Raw genomic sequence first — 19,881 nt, forward strand, 5'->3', positions numbered from 1 at the left:
ATATTATTACCTCGAAAATAACCCGAATCAACGAATCTTTTCCATGGTTACCGAACCTTCCACCGAAACTATTTACTTTTTCATTTTGATGAAAGGCCCCAATAGAATACAGATCCAACAAAACAACAGATAGAAAGAGACCGTCCTAGTTACAACAATTCTGAAATCTTATCAACAGATAGAAAAGGTGCCGCGAAGATTGTATTGTGATTAAATCTGTCGTCGCACGTATAGAAAGGAAGTCGGAAGATTTCATTTCAAAAATTTGGTAGCAGCGCAACCGCGTGCCCCTCTCGTTCCCCAAATAATTCCATTTACAATTGATTGATCAATATGATCATCATCATCATCATAGTCCCGCTGCAGGATACATATCCATCCTGCCAGTAGTTACACTTGGAAGGCAGTGATCATCCTGCCAACAAATCATCTACCTAATTCATCTCGCCAAGAACCCAAAAATCCAAAAAGAAAAAAGAAAAAACAACAACAAACAAACAAACAGACAGGAAGATGACTAGAGTAGCTAGTACTCCATCTCCATCCATCCATGAGGGAGGAAGCTTCCGATCAATCAATGTGATCGATCGAATCATAACATGTTGTATAGGTGAATATGCATTACCTGGCCAAGAGCTTGATTAATTTCAGCTACAAGGCGGCTGAGGCGTCTTCGGCCGTGAAGATCTGGTTGTAGGAGTCGTCCATCTCATGCACCATGAGCTTCTCGACGGTGACGGCGGCGCTGGTGGCGTTGTTGAAAAGGTACACGCCTGCGGCGGCGTAGATGGCCTCCGTCGGGTACACCCTCGACGTTGCCGTGGACCTGCCACCCATGGCGAAGCTCTCCACGATCGAGTGGTCCACCAACACCCTGAGGGATAGATCCTCACCGTCAAGCACAGGCACGGTGAAACCGACCACCCGCTTCACGACGTCCTGGGCCAGCGACGATCGCGACTCGTCCTGGCAGAAATGGGTTTGGAGGCCTCCATCGAGGCCCCTCGACACGTAGAAGTACACGGCCGTCTGCTCCTGGAGGGCACCGTCAGCAAGGACGAGGAGTCCGAAGGGGCCGAGCGCGCCACGGTTGGCGGCGCCGCCGCTGGTGCTGCAGTTGTAGCCGACATCAGCCTCGTTGACAGCGGCAACGGCTGAGGCGTCGAGGTGGAAGGTGGCCTCAATGTCGAGCTGGGTGGCGCGACGGAGCGGGAGAGGGAACACGCTCCCAGTGTCGATGGTGGTACCACCGAGGTCGGTGGAGTTGATGCGGAGCGTCTCGATCTCCACGACGGGCCACTGGATGAGGTTCGTCCGGGTCTTCTCGTCCAGCACCACCGTCCTTGGGATCGACTGTATTACAAATGCACACACACAGATTAGTTAGATACTTGTACCATCGAATCAATCATGAACAATGCACGTTGGAAACAATAACTTGGGGAAGAAATAAACATGAACAAAAATGGTGTGAGATGCTTCACATATAAGCATAGAAAAATGGGGTTGCACGACCAAGTAGTAATAATTAATCTAAGTAGGGTAACATAGAGATCCACAACTCCGGATAGAAAGTCTGGATTTGGTGGTTAGCTGGGACCAGACAAATTAAGATACGGTTGCGTCCATCAATCATATCAATGGTCAACAGCCAATCCATACAATAATACTCCTTCTGTGTCTAAACAATTATAATTATAAAAAACTAATCATTTATCTAGGCATGCATGCACATGGTTACACGTGGGATTGACGTGGCATGCACATGTGTTGTAGCCGTAGGGCTGCACAAGTTGCCATGTTTAGAGAGAAATTAGCAGTCTTGATCTGCACTCATTGACAAACCTATCCATCACATATCCATTGATAAGTAGGTTAGTGATTAATTAGCATGTCTCGCGTACCACGAGGATTAAAAGATTAACAAAAAGGTCTTTGTTGTACAGGGGTTGGAGAAGAAAATGTAGTACGCGTTTGTTTGCAGGTTGGTCAACTGGAATTAACAAAAGTTTGAAGCGAACATGCATGCACGTTTTCAATTCATTTCCCAGAAAAATTGCCACAACCGACCGACCGACCGACCATGTCGTTGTTGTCATCTTAAAGCTGAAGGCTTCAATCTTCAACAGCAAGGCAGCGACGCACAACCAACATATGGGTAATTAAACAAGAAAGAAACGTGCAACGACGAGACCGCGACAACTAGCTAATTATCAAGCCAGCTTAGCAACATCGACATGTTTAACCCAGTCAATATGCATGACAGCGATCGACATTACCCACGATCGACCACAGCCAACTAGCAGCCCCAAATCCCAATGACCAGAACGATGCATTCATCTATCCACACAAATTAACCATGGAAATATACAATGATGCATAATGCAAGGTAAACAAAATGACTGATAGAAATTGATATACCATTAGGGACGCCCATCCCTTGGCCACGTCGGCGCGCTCGGAGTCGGTCTCGCCGATCCATCCCCACAGCACGCGGCGGTTCTTGGCAGGGTCGTAGAAGGTCTTGGACGCGTAGAACTTGCCCCAGTCGTACCTCAGACCGATCCCAACATCCATCTCCGCGTCTATCGCTGTATACTTGTTGGCAGCAGCGTCGTACCTCCCGAGCGCGTACCAGTCGTGGCGGTCATCGTCGCTGCTCTCCTTCATCACGTACAACTCCTCCGAGCCATCGGCCCCACCGACAGGGTAGAAGTCGATGCACTCCCACATGCCAGTGCCAGAGACGCTATGGAGCAAGTTGGGGATGAGCTCATAGTTGATAAAGTCCTTTGTCTTGTATGTCATGACGATGCCGGTGTGCCCGTGGTTGTCCTTGGACCCGATGACGATGCGCCACGTCTTGTCGGACTCGTCGAACCAGGCGGTGGTGGGGTCACGGAAGTCCTTGTCGCCGATGCCGGGAGGCGGGAAGAGGATAGGGTTGGCCTCGTGCTTGGTCCAGTTGCGGAGGAGGGAGTCGTTGGGGTCGGTGGGCACGGCGAGGCATTGGACCTGCACGGAAGCGTTGGTGGAACCGGTGTAGAGCATGACGAGGGAGCCGTCTGGGAGCACGGTGGCGGAGCCGGTCCAGACGCCGTTGATGTCGTACCACTGGTCGGGCACCATGGCGAGCGGGAGGTGGCGCCAGTGGATGAGGTCGCGGGACACGGCGTGCCCCCACGCGATGTTCCCCCACACCGCCCCCTCCGGGTTGTACTGGTAGAAGAGGTGGTACCATCCGCGGTAGTACACAGGACCTGCGGTACAACATGAAGAAATGAAATTAGATCATGAAATTAATCTGTCTATTCGGGTGATTAGGTGGATGCGGGGTGGTGGATTATAAGGAAAGTAATCATGGGTGCCTTGTTGGCACATCACTGCAACCACGTTGGTGGTCCCATATATCCATATGATGTGCATTTAGGACCGGTGGATCGATCGAGTTTGAACGGATGTCAAATTTGCATTTGCAACAACAACAAAAGAAAGAAAGTTTGAACGGATGTAGTCTCTCCGTTCCATGATATATATATAGCTTCAAAAACGTTCTTATATTATGGAACGGAAGGAAAGGAGTGCGTAGATGTACACGAGACACACGTGTATTATCATCTCTTTATCCATCTGTACTGAATAATCAACTGTACCGGCCTTTTGTTTTGGATCTGTTGGCACGTTGCTAGCTACTGGTAGCTAGACGTGCGTGCAACACGGACGCGCACGCGGACCTTGTATCCATCTACCGGTTTTATTTCTCCATTCGATCGATCGGTTTCTCTTGTGAGAAACTGACCATCTAGAAGTGTAGTACGTAGATCGGGATTGGGTCAAACTCCAAAGCTAGATGCATGCATGGTTTATCTAGATCGGTACGGTGATATTTAAATATCGTTTCAGTTCCGCGACAGCCGGCGATGAGATTCTGAGCAAGTGGTACTACTGTAAAAAAGATTCTGAGCAGGAATATTCTATCCATGCCCTGAGATCGATCGGTTAACCAGGAGTCGGTAGCACTTACCGTTGGGATCTGCATGCATGCATCCATCCATAGATGTAAATCGCCGGAGTGGAGGAGGCCGCCGCCGGTCGCCGCCAGCAAACAGATAGCAAAGCCAGTCAGGTTCTCGATCGATCCGAAAATGGAATGTGAATCTGAGTCGAGCCGAAAAGGAAAGGATTCATGGATGGATCGTGCACGTACCGTTCATCCAGTTCTTCTCGGGCTGGAAATGGAATCCGGTGCGCTGCCACTGGAGCATGGCGTTGCTCCAGGGGAAGCCGTCGGCGTCGCCGCCGGCGGCGAGGAGGCCCACCATCTCGTACGCCGCGCCGGAGGTCTTCTCCGACACGCCGGCGTCCCTGCCGCGGCTCCGCGCCGTGTCCGCCAGCGGCGGCATGTCCGCGACCACGTCGCCGCCCACGACCCTGTCCACCCTGCTGGACCCGGCGAGCGCGCTGGCCACGACCAGCACCACCACGGCCGAGGCGGCCAGCACGGCGACGCACGCGCGCCACCTCACCCCGCCGCCGGCGCCGGTCCGTCGCTCGTCCGCGACGTCGGACGGGGCCAGCGGCGCGTAGGCGTACGCGTACGGCAGCGCCGTCTCGCCGGGGCTAACGGCCCGGGGCTCCATTGACGACGATCGACGATCTTGAATCAATCAATCAAGGAAAACAATATGGAATCAGTTACGGCGGATCGGTGGACGGGTGGATAGGCATGGATGGATGGATGGACCCGGCGAGCGCGATTTATAGTTGGCGGGGAGAGTAAAAATGGCAAGCCGCGGGATGCAAGCGCGTGCGTAGGATGCGGCGACTCGCCTCTCATCTCCTCCCAGCTGCGTGGGCCAACCAGGTCAGGGATACAAATTATTTTTCCATTTCTTTTTTAGAAAGGAACGCAAGGACATTGACCCAACAAGATCGGGGATCCATTTCGTTTTAAGAAACTAGCTGCCATCCAGTCCATTGCTAGACAACCTGTATTATTAATTACATTCTGAATGGAGAGGAAAAAAGATTGTATACACCCACGTCCATGTTACCATCCAACCACAGGGTGGTTCTTCGTGCATACATTGCAATATAGCTTTTGGGCATTTCTTTCCTATCTTATTTTCGACTCGCCTAGTATGTTCTTCTTTTTACAACCACACATGTGCTTTTGTTGGTCTCTAACTAGTTGCCGGTATCTCCATGCCTTCGACAACCGCCACAAATTCTATAGCTCGACTGTTTGAAGTCGTGGCTTGGGACTACCCTAGAACCCAAACAAGATGCACTCGTGGGTGAATAGTTTTAGACGTGTTTTATCGGCATTTCAAGAAATCGCTTGCGGAAGGGACTACATTCACCGATTTGACTAAACAAGTGCTCGTGTTTTGTAGCAGGAGCAATATGACCATTGACTAAGCCAATCGCTAAAGATATTAATCCAATTGTTCAAGTAGTTAGAGATGTTTCAGTTGTGCCCGGCTTGGAGACCGATGGGATATATGCGCCAAGATATATAGGCTTTAATGAAAAGTATGAGATTGAATTGACACGTCCAGTGAAGCGGCCCTCAAGGTGTTCGTTCGATCTATCTTTTTGACATTTCCTAATTGAATATTTTTACTTAGTCAATTTCGATCTATCTTTTTGACATTTTCTAATTGAATAGTTTTACTTAGTCAAGAGGATTCTCGTGCATACATGAAGATTTTTCTAGCTATTGGCTCGAGGTTCGTCTTCACCGGAGGGTTGCGTGTTGGTTATGGCTACTACAACGCGGGGTTTCTTGTGTATCGAGGGACTGTCTGTTGGTCATTGAAACCCTGACTTCGAGTTAAACATATCGCTCGTGCAATTAGAAGTTTTTTTTTATTGATGGAATTTTAGAAATTGTTGCATCATAAAAGATCGGGTCAAATAAGCAGTACGTCAGGAGCATGCATGTGTGCTTGATACTGGATGCCAACCATTGCTGCATTGCCTTCCTTGTCGACTGAAAATCTAGGGGTTGCGTGGTTCGGAGAACCCTATAGATGGAAGGAGAGATAACCATGAAAGAACACATCAAAAATGCTAAACGTATGGGCCTCTTAGAGGTGCTTTACGGACCCTTTCCCAATAACCTCTTCACCCCCTGATTTTCACCCGGGTGGGTCCCTCCATCATTCCTTAATCCAATCATAATGCGACAAATCAATATCACCCTATAAAACGTCTGTAACCTTTCGTCGATGTAGTGTTACTCATGAACACATGGAGGATAGTTAATTTTATCGAGTTTTCCGCCTTTCGAAATTACTTGGCGAAGAGTTTATGACCTACTTCTTCATTGATTAAAAATCACACATGCATGTGTATAACGGACGTGGGGTGCAAGATAAATTGGATGTGAAAAAAAATTCAAATTGTGAGCACAATTATTTGTTAGAAACGATGGCTAGTCACATGTTATCTCGTAAGAATATATAATATACAAATCCAAGTTGTTATGACAATTATATGCCATGGTCGTGCGCCGCACACATGCATGTTTCTCTTACCCCGAAGAGCATTGCCACATCATGGATTAAACATGTACAGCAATGCCACCGAAAACAAAACAAAATATATGACAGCAATATGGATATAGTTTGGGGCCCACAAGATTGTGGGTATGGGTTGCTTCCAGGTCATGTTATCCATCTCCCTGATGCTGATGCATGACGGTCACCAACCGGATTCGGTCTTAACTGTCAAAGATTCAAAGCTCAATTAATGGTACTCCAATAATGCTGATATGTATCCAAACGAAATGATACAGCTATAGTAGACGAGAGAGAAGCACATCCAGCAGAATAGATGGAAGCAGACGAAGCAACTGAATTTCGTTAAGTGAAATTTATACACGTTTGAAAAGTCCCTAGCTAGCTAGCTCGAGGTGATGGCACTTATGAGGAAGCACCATGATATATAACTTGATCAAATCCAGAAGTTGGAATTGTCAACACGGTTGTTGTCGATTAGAGGTGGCCGTACGTGAATCACATGTCCCCTCTTCCTGACAGAAGAGAAATAAGCCCGTACTGCTACATACATGAAGACATCTATTAGGCCATGACCACATCAGACGCATGTTTCTTGTACATGAAGAAGGTTGGCACGCACCATCGTTTTTTGACTGGCTAATACAGCAGGCTTAAAATATGTGCAATAATAGACAAACGGATGTGGTTTGGGGCCTACGCGATCGCGGAATCGGTTGCTTCCGGGTTATCCACATCTGCCACCTGATAGACGCCGGCCACCAACCGGAATCAAACTGTCAAGATTCAAAGCAACAATTTACTAGTGCAAATAATGCGGATGGATGGATCAAATATTCGAATAGAGAAACAATGCGTCGCTAGAGTACATGTGGCCGAAGCAAGCGAAAGCCAATGGACGCAAGTGAGGAAACTATATATACTGTCTTCCACGTGGTGCCACGTCGGCCTTGCTCCAAGTGGTAAGTTGGTTTTCGCTTTCCTCTTGGTCAACCATCGCCGGTCGGGTCCACGAGCAGTGGCTGCATGCATGCATATGGTAATCACTAATCAGCGGAGCCACGTGGGTGGGTGGCTCATGGGGTCTCGAAGTGTCAGGCTGGCAGAGACATGCGATTGGCTGGCCCATTCAGACCACCAAGTGGCACGTTGCTGACTCGGCCTACAGGTGGCGTACGTGGTGGAGTATATTATTGTCGGCATGATGCACACCGGCATGGATGTGTAGGATCGGAATGAATCAATGCGTATATATGGAGCAAGTATAAGAGCAGATAATAATGTTTATTTATATAGTTTAAGATGTCGTGGGAGCATAATTGAGAGGAAAATGTTGTAGGAGCATTATTTAGATGAGCGGGTTGATCGGTGCTTCTGAGGTTAAACTTGGATGTGTATAATGCGTTGGATGGATATATCAGACATGCAAACAAGCAGGGCCTGTCTCCAGGAATTTTGGGGCCCGGGGCGAAATTCAAATTGCAGCCCCAATTTTTTTGAAAAATCATATAACTAAATGACTATCTTGAAAAGGTCCCATACCAACCCAAGAAATTCCTTAGGGCAAAGCATTCGAATATGGAAAATGTTATAAATCATCCAGCGGATCGCAAGTTGGCGTCCGCCCTATTCTCTGCACGCCACGTGCCTCATGACCATCACAATAAGTTTTTGCAACTAGCATATTATTGCAATCTCTCATCACAACAACGGCTCTATTACAAGGATCTGGATCTTTGAAATTTGATAGTATGATGATGCGACACTTCTGCAACATAATCTCAGTTGCAGAAAAAAATCTACAACGGCCTCAATTGCAAAAGCAAAATCTGCAACAAGATTGGAGTTGCAGAAAAACAGCAACAAAACCTAAGTTACAAAAGTGAAGGAAGCAGCTCGGTCGCTCAAGCGATGAGCCAGATCTGACGACTCGTGAGCCGGTGGTTATTTTTAAAAAAATTCATCGGGTGACGCATAGCACACTCCTTCAAATATTTGTTCGAATACACAATATGAGTAGAACTGAAACGTGATGTAGAATGATCAGACAAAATAGATAAAAGTAATTGGAAGATACAAAAGAGTACCCGATGTCCCGATCAACTTGTTGCTTAGTCCATGCCTCTCTTATATGTGTAGACACTCCTATTGCGGGCTTCGATAAAAAGGTATCGTCATCTTGTTTTTCTACAACATGAAGTGATATTGAAATTAAAATGGGGGCAATTTGACTTTAATGGATAAATGACTATTTCTCACTTCAGTTTCAGTCCAATTTTCAGGTGCATCAATTCACAAATCAACACATACACCATGTCAGTTCAACTGCATCTACTATTGTTAATATGCGTGTCTCTGTCAAAGAAATTACCCAACAGTGTCCTCTTGAATTCCGAGGCGCATCCAATCCTATTCGAGGGGGAAGCAGAGGAAGGCGCCCAGCAAGCAGCAGTACAGGGGCTGGACGGGTCGGGCATACTCTAAGCACTTGTGTGAACGACAGCTAGCAGGCCGATCTAGATTAACAGAGAGCAACGGCCGGCAGCAGAGTGCAATAGACCGTCAACGAGATGAGAGGCGACACGAGCATGCAAGGTTGACGACCGGAGGTGGGGGTTGGGAACTAGGGGAGCGCTGCGGCGCTACGTCACGCAGCAGACTTGTGCGAAGATTGAGGGAGCGGTCGCATCAGAGTCGGGCGGTTTCACCTGCGCGACAGTTTCTCCCCCGATCAGGGGCCTTGAGATATCTTGGGGGCCCTGTGCCATCGGCCAATTTGGCCCCCCTCATCGACGGGCCTGCAAACAAGTACTTCCCCTGTCACAAAATAAATGACTAAAATTTGTATTAATTTTATACTAAAGTTAATACAAACAAGTCATCTTTGAGACTCGCGTGAATAGTAAATTCTGAAGTTATACTGGTAGAGAAAACTATATTCTTTTGAATAAACTTGGTATACCATTTTACTCTATGAAGTTTCGACAAGTATTGGCACATGTGGTATTCTTAGAACATCTACGGTCATGCGGACAGCATCTGGACCCTGAAATGTCTGAGGACTCATTCGGGCACAGGCGCAGGCAGCCCGATCACTCCCCAAATTTACTCATGTGGATCTATATAACTCATATTTAAAACCTTAAATTCATACAAAACATGCAAACGAGGAAACCCTATGTACATCAGCCTATACTACCCTAATCCTCATGGGAGATGTCCACTATCTCCAGGCCCGGCTCCGGGTACATGGACGGTTGATGGGGTTAGAGTCTCAGGGTAGGGTCATAGGCCTGTCCTATAGGTCATACCCAAGGACTACCCTTCATAGAGGACAAGGCCCTTAGAAAGTTCTGAATGAACTAAGGACGCCTCCATCATCCACTCAGCGACGAGCACTCGGAGCATATTTAACGTACCGACTGAAATCCACTCTGTACATCGTAACCTCCCACGAGGGCAACGGTCATACGTTTTCATACACCCTTATTAACATTTAAGGCTTACGTTACCTGTAACGTAGGCATTTATTCGCCACTATTCCACCCCTGTCCACTGGGCCATTATGAAGGGCAGCGCACTCTATATAAGACGCCCTTCCCCACTGGTGCAAGGGTTGGCACTTGCTGTAATCCTATAATCCACTCGACACTAAACTCCCAAGAGCACTGAGACGTAGGGCTTTCACCTCCACCATAGAGGGGCCTGAACTCATACATCCTCGCCGTAGCTAAGGCTCTGCCCATTCTTTTATACCCTACACTTCTACTGTCAGACTTATACCCACGACAGTTGGCGCCCACCGTGGGGCAGGCGTCTAAGCGACTTCCGGCGAGTTTGCGATTTCATCTATTCATCATGTCGTCCGGCGGAGATATGTGCATGGGTCATGAGATCCTCTTCGGTGCACTCTCCTTCATCGTCGACGATTCGCATGGCTTCGGGATGCGCCCCTCGACGTCGAGGCGCTCCCCAATCGCGGGGCTACGCACTTCCGTGCCGGTTCCCGCCGCGTCCTTCTTCTGCAGCCATCGGCCCCGGTGTCGATCTTCGCCCCCGTCACGCGCCGCAACAATCGATCTCGCCGTCCGCGGCTCCAGCGTTGGGTGTGACACGCCCAGGCGCGACAGAGTGTGTCCTCTCAAGTGGCGGTGCTCGAATCAGTTGTGGTCGCGCCGCCATCCCAGTGCTTGGACTCAGTTCCGACTGAGCTACCTTCCGAGTACCTGGGTCGCGGGCCTGCAGCCGAAGTTCTCATGGCCGATTCCATGAAAGTCCCCTCCGGACTGGTTGGAACGAGCATGGGGTCGGAGAATCATCCGGCGCTCGTCGTCAACACCATCGTTTTGCCAGTCGACGCACTCGCCAGAGCAACGTCGAGGTGTTCCGCACACCCATCCTCAACCTGGCTGCGGCTGCCAGGATAGCCGATTCTCTCCAGCCGACGGATTCAGAGGCTGGTAGGGGGATTGAGCAGATCCATGCCCTGTTGCATACGGCGCAGCAACAAAATTCGGCGGTCTCCTAGTTGCACAACAGGATCCACAACAGTTCTGTTCACGCAAACACGCATCGGTCGTTTTTCAGCCCCGACTCTCATCAGCGATGCAGAGGGGGCAGCTGTTCCAGGAATCCCGAAGATCGTCGCCGTTCACGCACCCCTCCGCGGGGTGGGCCTTACGGGCCCCGGCATCACGATGATCGTCGTTCAGTCGGTGACGCGCATGATCCAAGGCCCGACGCGAGAGGGTACATCGCCAAAGAAGGTCGACGGAAGTCGAGCCCATCGTGATGGTCACGATAGAGACCGTACGAGTGGAAGCAGGACCGTCGTCTCTCGTCCCGAGTGCTTCAATCGGGCCATCCGCTCAGTTGACATCCCTTCCAACTTTCGATTGGCGACGGGAATCAACAAGTTCACAGGAGAGTCCAAGCCAGAAACTTGGTTGGACGACTATAGAGTGGCGGTCCAGATCGGTGGCGAAGATGACCAGGTCGCCATGAAACATCTCCCCCTGATGCTCGACGGCTCGGCGCGAGCTTGGTTGAACCAGTTAGCTCCGTCAAGCATCTACAGCTGGGCAGATATGTCCCGAGTCTTCATCAAGACCTTCGAGGGTACGTGCAAGCGCCCTGCTGGTCTCGTAGAGCTCCAGCACTGTGTCTAGAAGCAGAACGAGCCCCTGCGCGATTACATTCAGCGTTGGACGACCCTCTACCACACGGTGGAGAACGTCACAGAACACCAAGCAGTCTGCGCCTTCAAGGCAGGCGTGCAGTACAAAGATCTGTACCTGAAGTTCGGTCGGGCAGGCGACATCTCCATGAGCAAGATGATGGAGATAGCCGCACGCTATGCAAATGGCAAAGAGGAGGACTGCATACGTAGCGGCAAGCATAAGTCAGTCGCCGACGGAGATGGGAACATCAATCGGAAGAAGAAGCAGAAGGCTCAATCCACTCCGTAGGCAGAGGCAGCGGCCGTTACCAATGCCAAGTTCGAAGGCAAGGGGAAAGCTCAGTACACCCCCAAGAAGAGGCAGTCAGGAAATTCCATCCTGGATCAGCCGTGTCCAATCCACACGAAGATGGACGAAGAAGGCAATGCCATATTCCCGAAGCATACCACTCGGCAGTGTCGCCTCCTGATCCAAGGATTCGGTGAAGGGCAGCCGAGTGAAAAAGACACCGAGATGGATGATGAGGACAAGGAGGATCTGTTCCCCCAAGTCCATGCAACGTTGATGATTTTTGCTGATGTGGAAAGCAAAAGTCACCTGAAGCTGGTTAACAGGGAGGTGAACATGCCAACCCCAACCACCCCCACGTTCCTCAAGTGGTCACAGACTGCGATCACCTTTGATCAGTCGGACCACCCAGCACACGTACCCACCCTAGGGAGGCAAGCTCTGGTCGTCGACCCGGTGGTGGAAGGAGTCAGGCTGCGCAAAGTCCTCATGGACGGCGGCAGCGGCTTGAACATCATGTACGCCGACACTCTCAAGGGGATGGGCATTCCGATGTCCAAACTTAGCGAGAGCAGTATGCAGTTCCACGGAGTCGTCCCAGGACGAAAGGCCAAGTCACTCGACCAAATTGCGTTGGACGTCGTCTTCGGTTCAGACAAGAACTTCCGCAAGGAGAAGCTGACATTCGAGGTGGTGGACTTCCAGAGTGCATACCATGCGATTCTGGGCCGCCCGGCATATGCGCGTTTCATGGCCCATCCATGTTACGTCTATTTGAAGCTGAAGATGCCAGGTCCCAAAGGTGTGATTACGGTCACAGGCAATCGGCAGCTCGCCGAGGAGTGTTTGCAGCAGGGGTCGAGGATTGCCGATCAGCAGATGGCTATTCTCGAGTTGGATGAGTACAAGAAGAGCGCCGACCACGCTGACCTGATGCGTTCAAAGAAGCCAGCTTCCGAGTTCGCATTCCAGTCGGCGGGAGACACGAAGAAGGTCAGCATCCACCCGACGGACGACGCCGCTGCCCCGACAAACATCTTCACCACCCTTGATCCAAAATAGGAAGCCGAGCTCATCCAATTCCTCCGTGGGAACTGGGACATTTTTGCATGGAAGCCTGCTGACATGCCAGGTGTACCCAGGGAGTTGGCTGAGCGCCGACTGCATGTGGATCCTGCTGCTCGGCCCGTCCGAGAACGACTGCGTCGGTCCGCCGTGCACAAGAGGAAGGCAATCGGAGAGGAGGTGGCTAAACTTTTGGCAGCCAACTTCATTCGCGAGGTGCACCACTCCGAGTGGCTCGCTAATGTTGTCATGGTGCCCAAGAAGGACAAGTCTCTCCGTATGTGCATCGATTTCAAGCATCTCAATAAGGTCTGTCCGAAAGATCACTTCCCGCTCCCCCGCATTGATCAAATTGTTGATTCGACTGCGGGTTGCGAGCGTTTATCCTTCCTTGATGCCTATTCGGGCTATCATCAGATCCGTCTGTATGGTTCGGATGAATTAAAAACAGCCTTCATCACCCCATTCGGTGTTTCTGTTACATCACTATGCCATTCGGTTTGAAGAATGCAGGAGCAACTTTTATGCGCATGATCCAAAAATGCCTCCTAGACCAGATCGGTCGAAATGTGGAGGCATATATGGACGATATCGTAGTCAAGTCACACAAAGGTTCCGACCTGCTGACTGACTTGGCAGAAACATTCGCCAACCTACGTAGGTACGATATCAAGCTCAACCCAGCCAAGTGTTCATTCGGCGTTCCCAGCGGGAAGTTACTCGGTTTCTTCGTTTCCGAACGAGGGATCAATATCAACCCCGAAAAGATCGGGACCATCATCCGAATGGAGCGGCCGATAAGAATACATGATGTTCAAAGGCTCACAGGTTGCCTAGCGGCTTTGAGCAGGTTTATCGCTCGACTCGGCGAGAAGGCGTTACCTCTGTACCGACTCATGAAGAAATCAGATACCTTTGAGTGGACAGACGAAGCCCAAATTGCATTCGACGACCTCAAAGCCCTGCTTTCCACCCGGCCAGTTCTTGCTGCCCTGCTCAGTAAAGAACCCCTTCTTCTGTACATCGCGGCTACAAATCAAGTCGTCAGCACCGTTCTGGCAGTCGAACGCGAAGAAGAAGGCAAAGCGTACAAGGTTCAACGACCAGTATATTATGTCTCCGAAGTCCTGACTCCTTCCAAGCAGAGGTATCCCCATTATCACAAGCTTATTTATGGGATCTACATGACTGCAAAGAAGGTGGCTCATTATTTCCAAGACCACTCGGTGTCTGTCATATCTGATGCTCCGTTGTCGGAAATTCTCCACAATCGGGACGCATCAGGCCGAGTGGCAAAGTGGGCAATGGAGATGCTATACTGCGACATCAAGTTCGAAGCCAAGAAAGCTATAAAGTCTCAAGCTCTGGCTGACTTCATAGCAGAATGGGTAGAACAACAGCAACCGACTCACATCTACTCGGCTCATTGGACCATGTTCTTCGATGGGTCCAAGATGTTGAATGGCTCCGGCGCCGGTGTAGTGCTCATATCTCCAAAAGGTGACAAACTCAAGTATGTGTTGCATATACATTTTGATTCTTCCAACAACGAAGCAGAGTACGAAGCTCTCCTTTACGGATTGCGCATGGCCATCACACTCGGCGTCCGTCGCCTGATGGTCTATGGCGACTCAGATCTGGTGGTTAATCAAGTGATGAAGGAATGGGACGTAAGGAACCCCACCATGACTGCATACTGCAACGCAGTGAGGAAGCTCGAGAAGAAGTTTGAAGGTCTGGAACTTCACCATGTTCCCCGACTGAAAAACCAAGCAGCAGATGAATTGGCAAAGCTTGGCTCCACTCGGAGACCGGTCCCGAGTGATGTCTGTCTCGAGCACCTACACCTCCCCTCGGTGAAAGAAGATCCTTTTACAAAGGAACCAGTACAACCGAAGAGCTCAACAGATCCGACTGAAGTCGAGGTCCCCGCTGTGGTTGATTTGATCATGGAGATTCTAGCTGTCATCCCCGAATGGACTGTGCCGTTCATTGCATACATCATGAGGCAAGAGTTACCAGAAGACGAAGTCCAAGCTAGGCAGATCGTCCGCAGGTCTAAGTCTTTCACCGTCATTGATGGCCAGTTGTACATGGAAAGTGTTTCGGGCGTCCTTCAGCGGTGCATCTCCCCTGAGGAGGGACAGTTAATCTTGGAAGAAATTCACTCGGGAACCTGCAGTCATCATGCCTCCTTAAGAGCAATCGTCGCCAAAGCATTCAGAGCTGGTTTCTTCTGGTTGTAGGCGAATGAAATGGCAAAAGATATGGTCGACCGATGCGAAGGCTGTCAGTTCTATTCAAACAAGTCCCACAAGCCAACATCTGCGCTGAAGACAATTCCTCTTGTTTGGCCGTTCGCCGTGTGGGGATTAGATACAGTCGGACCATTCAGAACAGGCCAAGGAGGATTCACTCATCTGCTGGTAGCAGTTGACAAGTTTACCAAGTGGATTGAAGCAAAGCCCATCAAGAAGCTTGACGCCCTTACTGCCATCAAATTTATCAGAGACATCATCGCCAGATACGGGGTTCCGCACAGCATAATCACCGACAATGGGACAAACTTTGACTCGGACAGATTCAAAGTTTTTTGCACAGGCCAAGGTATCCGAGTGGATTTTGCATCCGTGGTGCACCCCAAACAAACGGGCAAGCAGAGCGGGCGAATGGACTTATTCTTCAAGGGTTGAAGCCTCAACTCCTGCGAGAAGTTGGACATGCCGCCGGCTCATGGGTCACCGAGCTTCCTTCGGTGCTGTGGGGCCTCCGCACAACTCCGAATAGATCTACAGGGTGATCCCCGTTCTTCCTCGTTTATGGAGCAGAGGCAATCCTTCCGAGTGACTTGCTTCACAACTCTCCACGAGTCGAACTCTTCTCCGAAGCCGAAGCAGAGCAAGCCAGGAAAGACGGAGTGGATCTTCTAGAAGAAGAGCGCGAGATGGCACTGATTCGTTCAACAATTTATCAAGATCTGCGGCGATTTCACGCGCGGCACGTCAGGAGCCGTACATTCCAAGCAGGCGACCTGGTGCTCCGAGTGGATCAGGAGAGGCCACACAAGTTGGCCCCCGCGTGGGAAGGGCCCTTCATCATCTCTAAGGTGTTGAACAACTGAGCATATCGACTCTACAACCTCGACAGGGAAACGGACGAGACGCGGGCATGGAATGGAGATCTCCTGAAGCGCTTCTACACATAACCGCCGACGGAGACAATGTAAAGAACAAGTATCATTGAAGTAATATAAAGCAGATTGATCTCTTGCCGATTCAAAATTCTTCCGCGTTTGCAGACTCCGGTCTAAAAAACTAACTCCGAGTGTGCACTAAAAGTCGCACTCGGAGACTTAGCTGCGACCCAGAGTCGCCTAAGTACAAACTCGCTCCAATTGTGCTCTAAAAGTCGCACTCGAAGACTTAGTTGCGACCCAGAGTCGCCTAAGTACAAACTCGCTCCGAGTGTGCTCTAAAAGTCGCACTCGGAGGCTTAGCTGCGACCCAGAGTCGCCTAAGTAAAAAACTAACTCCGAGTGTGCACTAAAAGTCGCACTCGGAGGCTTCGCTGCGGCCCAGAGTCGCCTAAGTACAAACTCGCTCCGAGTGTGCGCTAAAAGTCACACTCGGGGACTTAGCTGCGACCCAGAATCGCCTAAGTACAAACTCGCTCCGAGTGTGCACTGAAAGTCACACTCGGAGACTTAGCTGCGACCCAGAGTCGCCTAAGTAAATACCCGCTCCGAATGCGCACTAAAAGTCACACTCGGAGACTTAGCTGCGATCTAGAGTCGCCTAAGTAACAACTCACTCCGAGTGTGTACGAAAAATCACACTCGGGGACTTAGCTGCGACTCAGAGTCGCCTAAGTAAAAAAGCTTCCTCCGAGTGTGTACTCGAGATACACTCGGAGGCTTAGCAGACCATCATTGAGGCTCATGTGGATGTGAAGACAACTGACAACTACATGAGTAACAACTCGCTCCGAGTGCGCACTTACAGTCACACTCGGGGACTTAGCCGCGACCCAGAGTCGCCTAAGTAACAACTCGCTCTGAGTGCGCACTAACAGTCGCACTCGGAGACTTAGCGGCGACCCAAAGTCGCCTAAGTAAAAGCTCGCTCCGAGATACACTCAGAGGCTTAGAAGACCCTCATTGAGGCTCATGTGGATGTGAAGACAACTGACAACTACATGAGTAACAACTCGCTCCGAGTGCGCACTTACAGTCACACTCGGGGACTTAGCTGCGACCCAGAGTCGCCTAAGTAACAACTCGCTCCTAGTGCGCACTAACACTCGCACTCGGAGATTTAGCCGCGACTGAGAGTCGCCTAAGTAAAAGCTCGCTCCGAGATACACTCAGAGGCTTAGCAGACCCTCATTGAGGCTCATGTGGATGTGAAGACAACTCACAACTACATGAGTAACAACTCGCTCCGAGTGCGCACTTACAGTCACACTCGGGTACTTAGCCGCGACCCAGAGTCGCCTAAGTAACAACTCGCTTCGAGTGCGCACTAACAGTCGCACTCGGAGACTTAGCCGCGACCCAGAGTCGCCTAAGTAAAAGCTCGCTCCGAGTGTGCACTCGGAGGCTTAGCAGACCCTCATTGAGGCTCATGTGGATGTGAAGACTGTTGGAATTAGAGGCAATAATAAATGTATAGTTATTATTATAATTCCTGTATCAAGATAATAGTTTATTATCCATGCTATAATTGTATTGAATGAAGACTCATTTACATGTGTGGATACATAGACAAAACACCGTCCCTAGCATGCCTCTAGTTGGCTAGCCAGTTGATCAATGATAGTCAGCGTCTTCTGATTATGAACAAGGTGTTGTTGCTTGATAACTGGATCACGTCATTGGGAGAATCACGTGATGGACTAGACCCAAACTAATAGACGTAGCATGTTGATCGTGTCATTTTGTTGCTACTGTTTTCTGCGTGTCAAGTATTTATTCCTATGACCATGAGATCATATAACTCACTGACACCGGAGGAATGCTTTGTGTGCATCAAACGTCGCAACGTAACTGGGTGACTATAAAGATGCTCTACAGGTATCTCCGAAGGTGTTAGTTGAGTTAGTATGGATCAAGACTGGGATTTGTCACTCCGTGTGACGGAGAGGTATCTCGGGGCCCACTCGGTAATACAACATCACACACAAGCCTTGCAAGCAGTGTAACTTAGTGTAAGTTGCGGGATCTTGTATTACGGAACGAGTAAAGAGACTTGCCGGTAAACGAGATTGAAATAGGTATGCGGATACTGACGATCGAATCTCGGGCAAGTAACATACCGAAGGACGAAGGGAATGACTTACGGGATTATACGAATCCTTGGCACTGAGGTTCAAACGATAAGATCTTCGTAGAATATGTAGGATCCAATATGGGCATCCAGGTCCCGCTATTGGATATTGACCGAGGAGTCTCTCGGGTCATGTCTACATAGTTCTCGAACCCGCAGGGTCTGCACACTTAAGGTTCGACGTTGTTTTATGCGTATTTGAGTTATATGGTTGGTTACCGAATGTTTTTCGGAGTCCCGGATGAGATCACGGACGTCACGAGGGTTTCCGGAATGGTCCGGAAACGAAGATTGATATATAGGATGACCTCATTTGATTACCGGAAGGTTTTCGGAGTTACCGGGAATGAACCGGGAATGACGAATGGGTTCCGGGGGTTCACCGGAGGGGGGCAACCCACTCCGGGGAAGCCCATAGGTATTTGGGGGGTCACACCAGCCCTTAGTGGGCTGGTGGGACAGCCCACCAAATCCTATGCGCCAAGGAAGAAAAAATCAAAGAAAGGAAAAAAAAGGGAGGGGAAGTGGGAAAGGGGAAGGACTCCCTCCCACCAAACCAAGTAGGACTCGGTTTGGGGGGGGAGAGTCCTCCCCCCTGGCTCGGCCGACCCCCTTGGAGTCCCTTGGACTCCAAGGCAAGGTCCCCCTCCCTCCTCCTATATATATAGGGCTTTTAGGGCAGATTTGAGACGACTTTCTCACGGCTGCCCGACCACATACCTCCATAGTTTTTCCTCTAGATCGTGTTTCTGCGGAGCTCGGGCGGAGCCCTGCTGAGACAAGATCATCACCAACCTCCGGAGCGCCGTCACGCTGCCGGAGAACTCTTCTACCTCTCCGTCTCTCTTGCTGGATCAAGAAGGCCGAGATCATCGTCGAGCTGTACGTGTGCTGAACGCGGAGGTGCCGTCCGTTCGGTACTAGATCGTGGGACTGATCGCGGGATTGTTCGCGGGGCGGATCGAGGGACGTGAGGACGTTCCACTACATCAACCGCGATCTCACATCGCTTCTGCTGTACGATCTACAAGGGTACGTAGATCACTCATCCCCTCTCGTAGATGGACATCACCATGATAGGTCTTCGTGCGCGTAGGAAAATTTTTGTTTCCCATGCGACGTTCCCCCACAGTGGCATCATGAGCTAGGTTCATGCGTAGATGTCTTCTCGAGTAGAACACAAAAGGTTTTGTGGGCGGTGATGTGCGTTTTGCTGCCCTCCTTAGTCTTTTCTTGATTCCGCGGTATTGTTGGATCGAAGCGGCTTGGACCGACATTACTCGTACGCTTACGAGAGACTGGTTTCATCGTTACGAGTAACCCCCTTTGCTCAAAGATGACTGGCAAGTGACGGTTTCTCCAACTTTAGTTGAATCGGATTTGATCGAGGAGGTCCTTGGATGAGGTTAAATAGCAACTCATATATCTCCGTTGTGGTGTTTGCGTAAGTAAGATGCGATCCTACTAGATACCCTTGGCCACCACGTAAAACATGCAACA

The 19,881-nt window shown here is 50.0% G+C and overlaps 1 protein-coding gene across 1 annotated transcript; it reads right to left on the minus strand.

Moving 5' to 3' along the window:
* Positions 1 to 233: 233 nt before the first annotated feature.
* On the minus strand, positions 234 to 4,734 carry LOC123411830 (sucrose:sucrose 1-fructosyltransferase-like). The gene is made up of 4 exons (XM_045104783.1): positions 4,208 to 4,734; positions 4,025 to 4,033; positions 2,422 to 3,260; positions 234 to 1,353 (listed from the first exon to the last, which is right to left on the minus strand). Exons 1-4 carry the CDS (start codon positions 4,638 to 4,640, stop codon positions 652 to 654), a joined length of 1,983 nt encoding a protein of 660 aa, XP_044960718.1. The 5' UTR covers positions 4,641 to 4,734; the 3' UTR covers positions 234 to 651.
* Positions 4,735 to 19,881: the final 15,147 nt, after the last annotated feature.

Source organism: Hordeum vulgare, chromosome 7H (assembly GCF_904849725.1).
Source record: "Hordeum vulgare subsp. vulgare chromosome 7H, MorexV3_pseudomolecules_assembly, whole genome shotgun sequence".
Taxonomy (NCBI): domain Eukaryota; kingdom Viridiplantae; phylum Streptophyta; class Magnoliopsida; order Poales; family Poaceae; genus Hordeum; species Hordeum vulgare.

Excerpts from the sequence above, each read along its gene's own strand:
- LOC123411830 (XM_045104783.1), bottom strand. The coding sequence starts at position 4,640 with ATGGAGCCCCGGGCCGTTAGCCCCGGCGAGACGGCGCTGCCGTACGCG. Across the intron at positions 1,354-2,421 it reads AGGGATGGGCGTCCCTAATG|TCGATCCCAAGGACGGTGGT; the intron begins GTATATCAATTT and ends TTTGTAATACAG.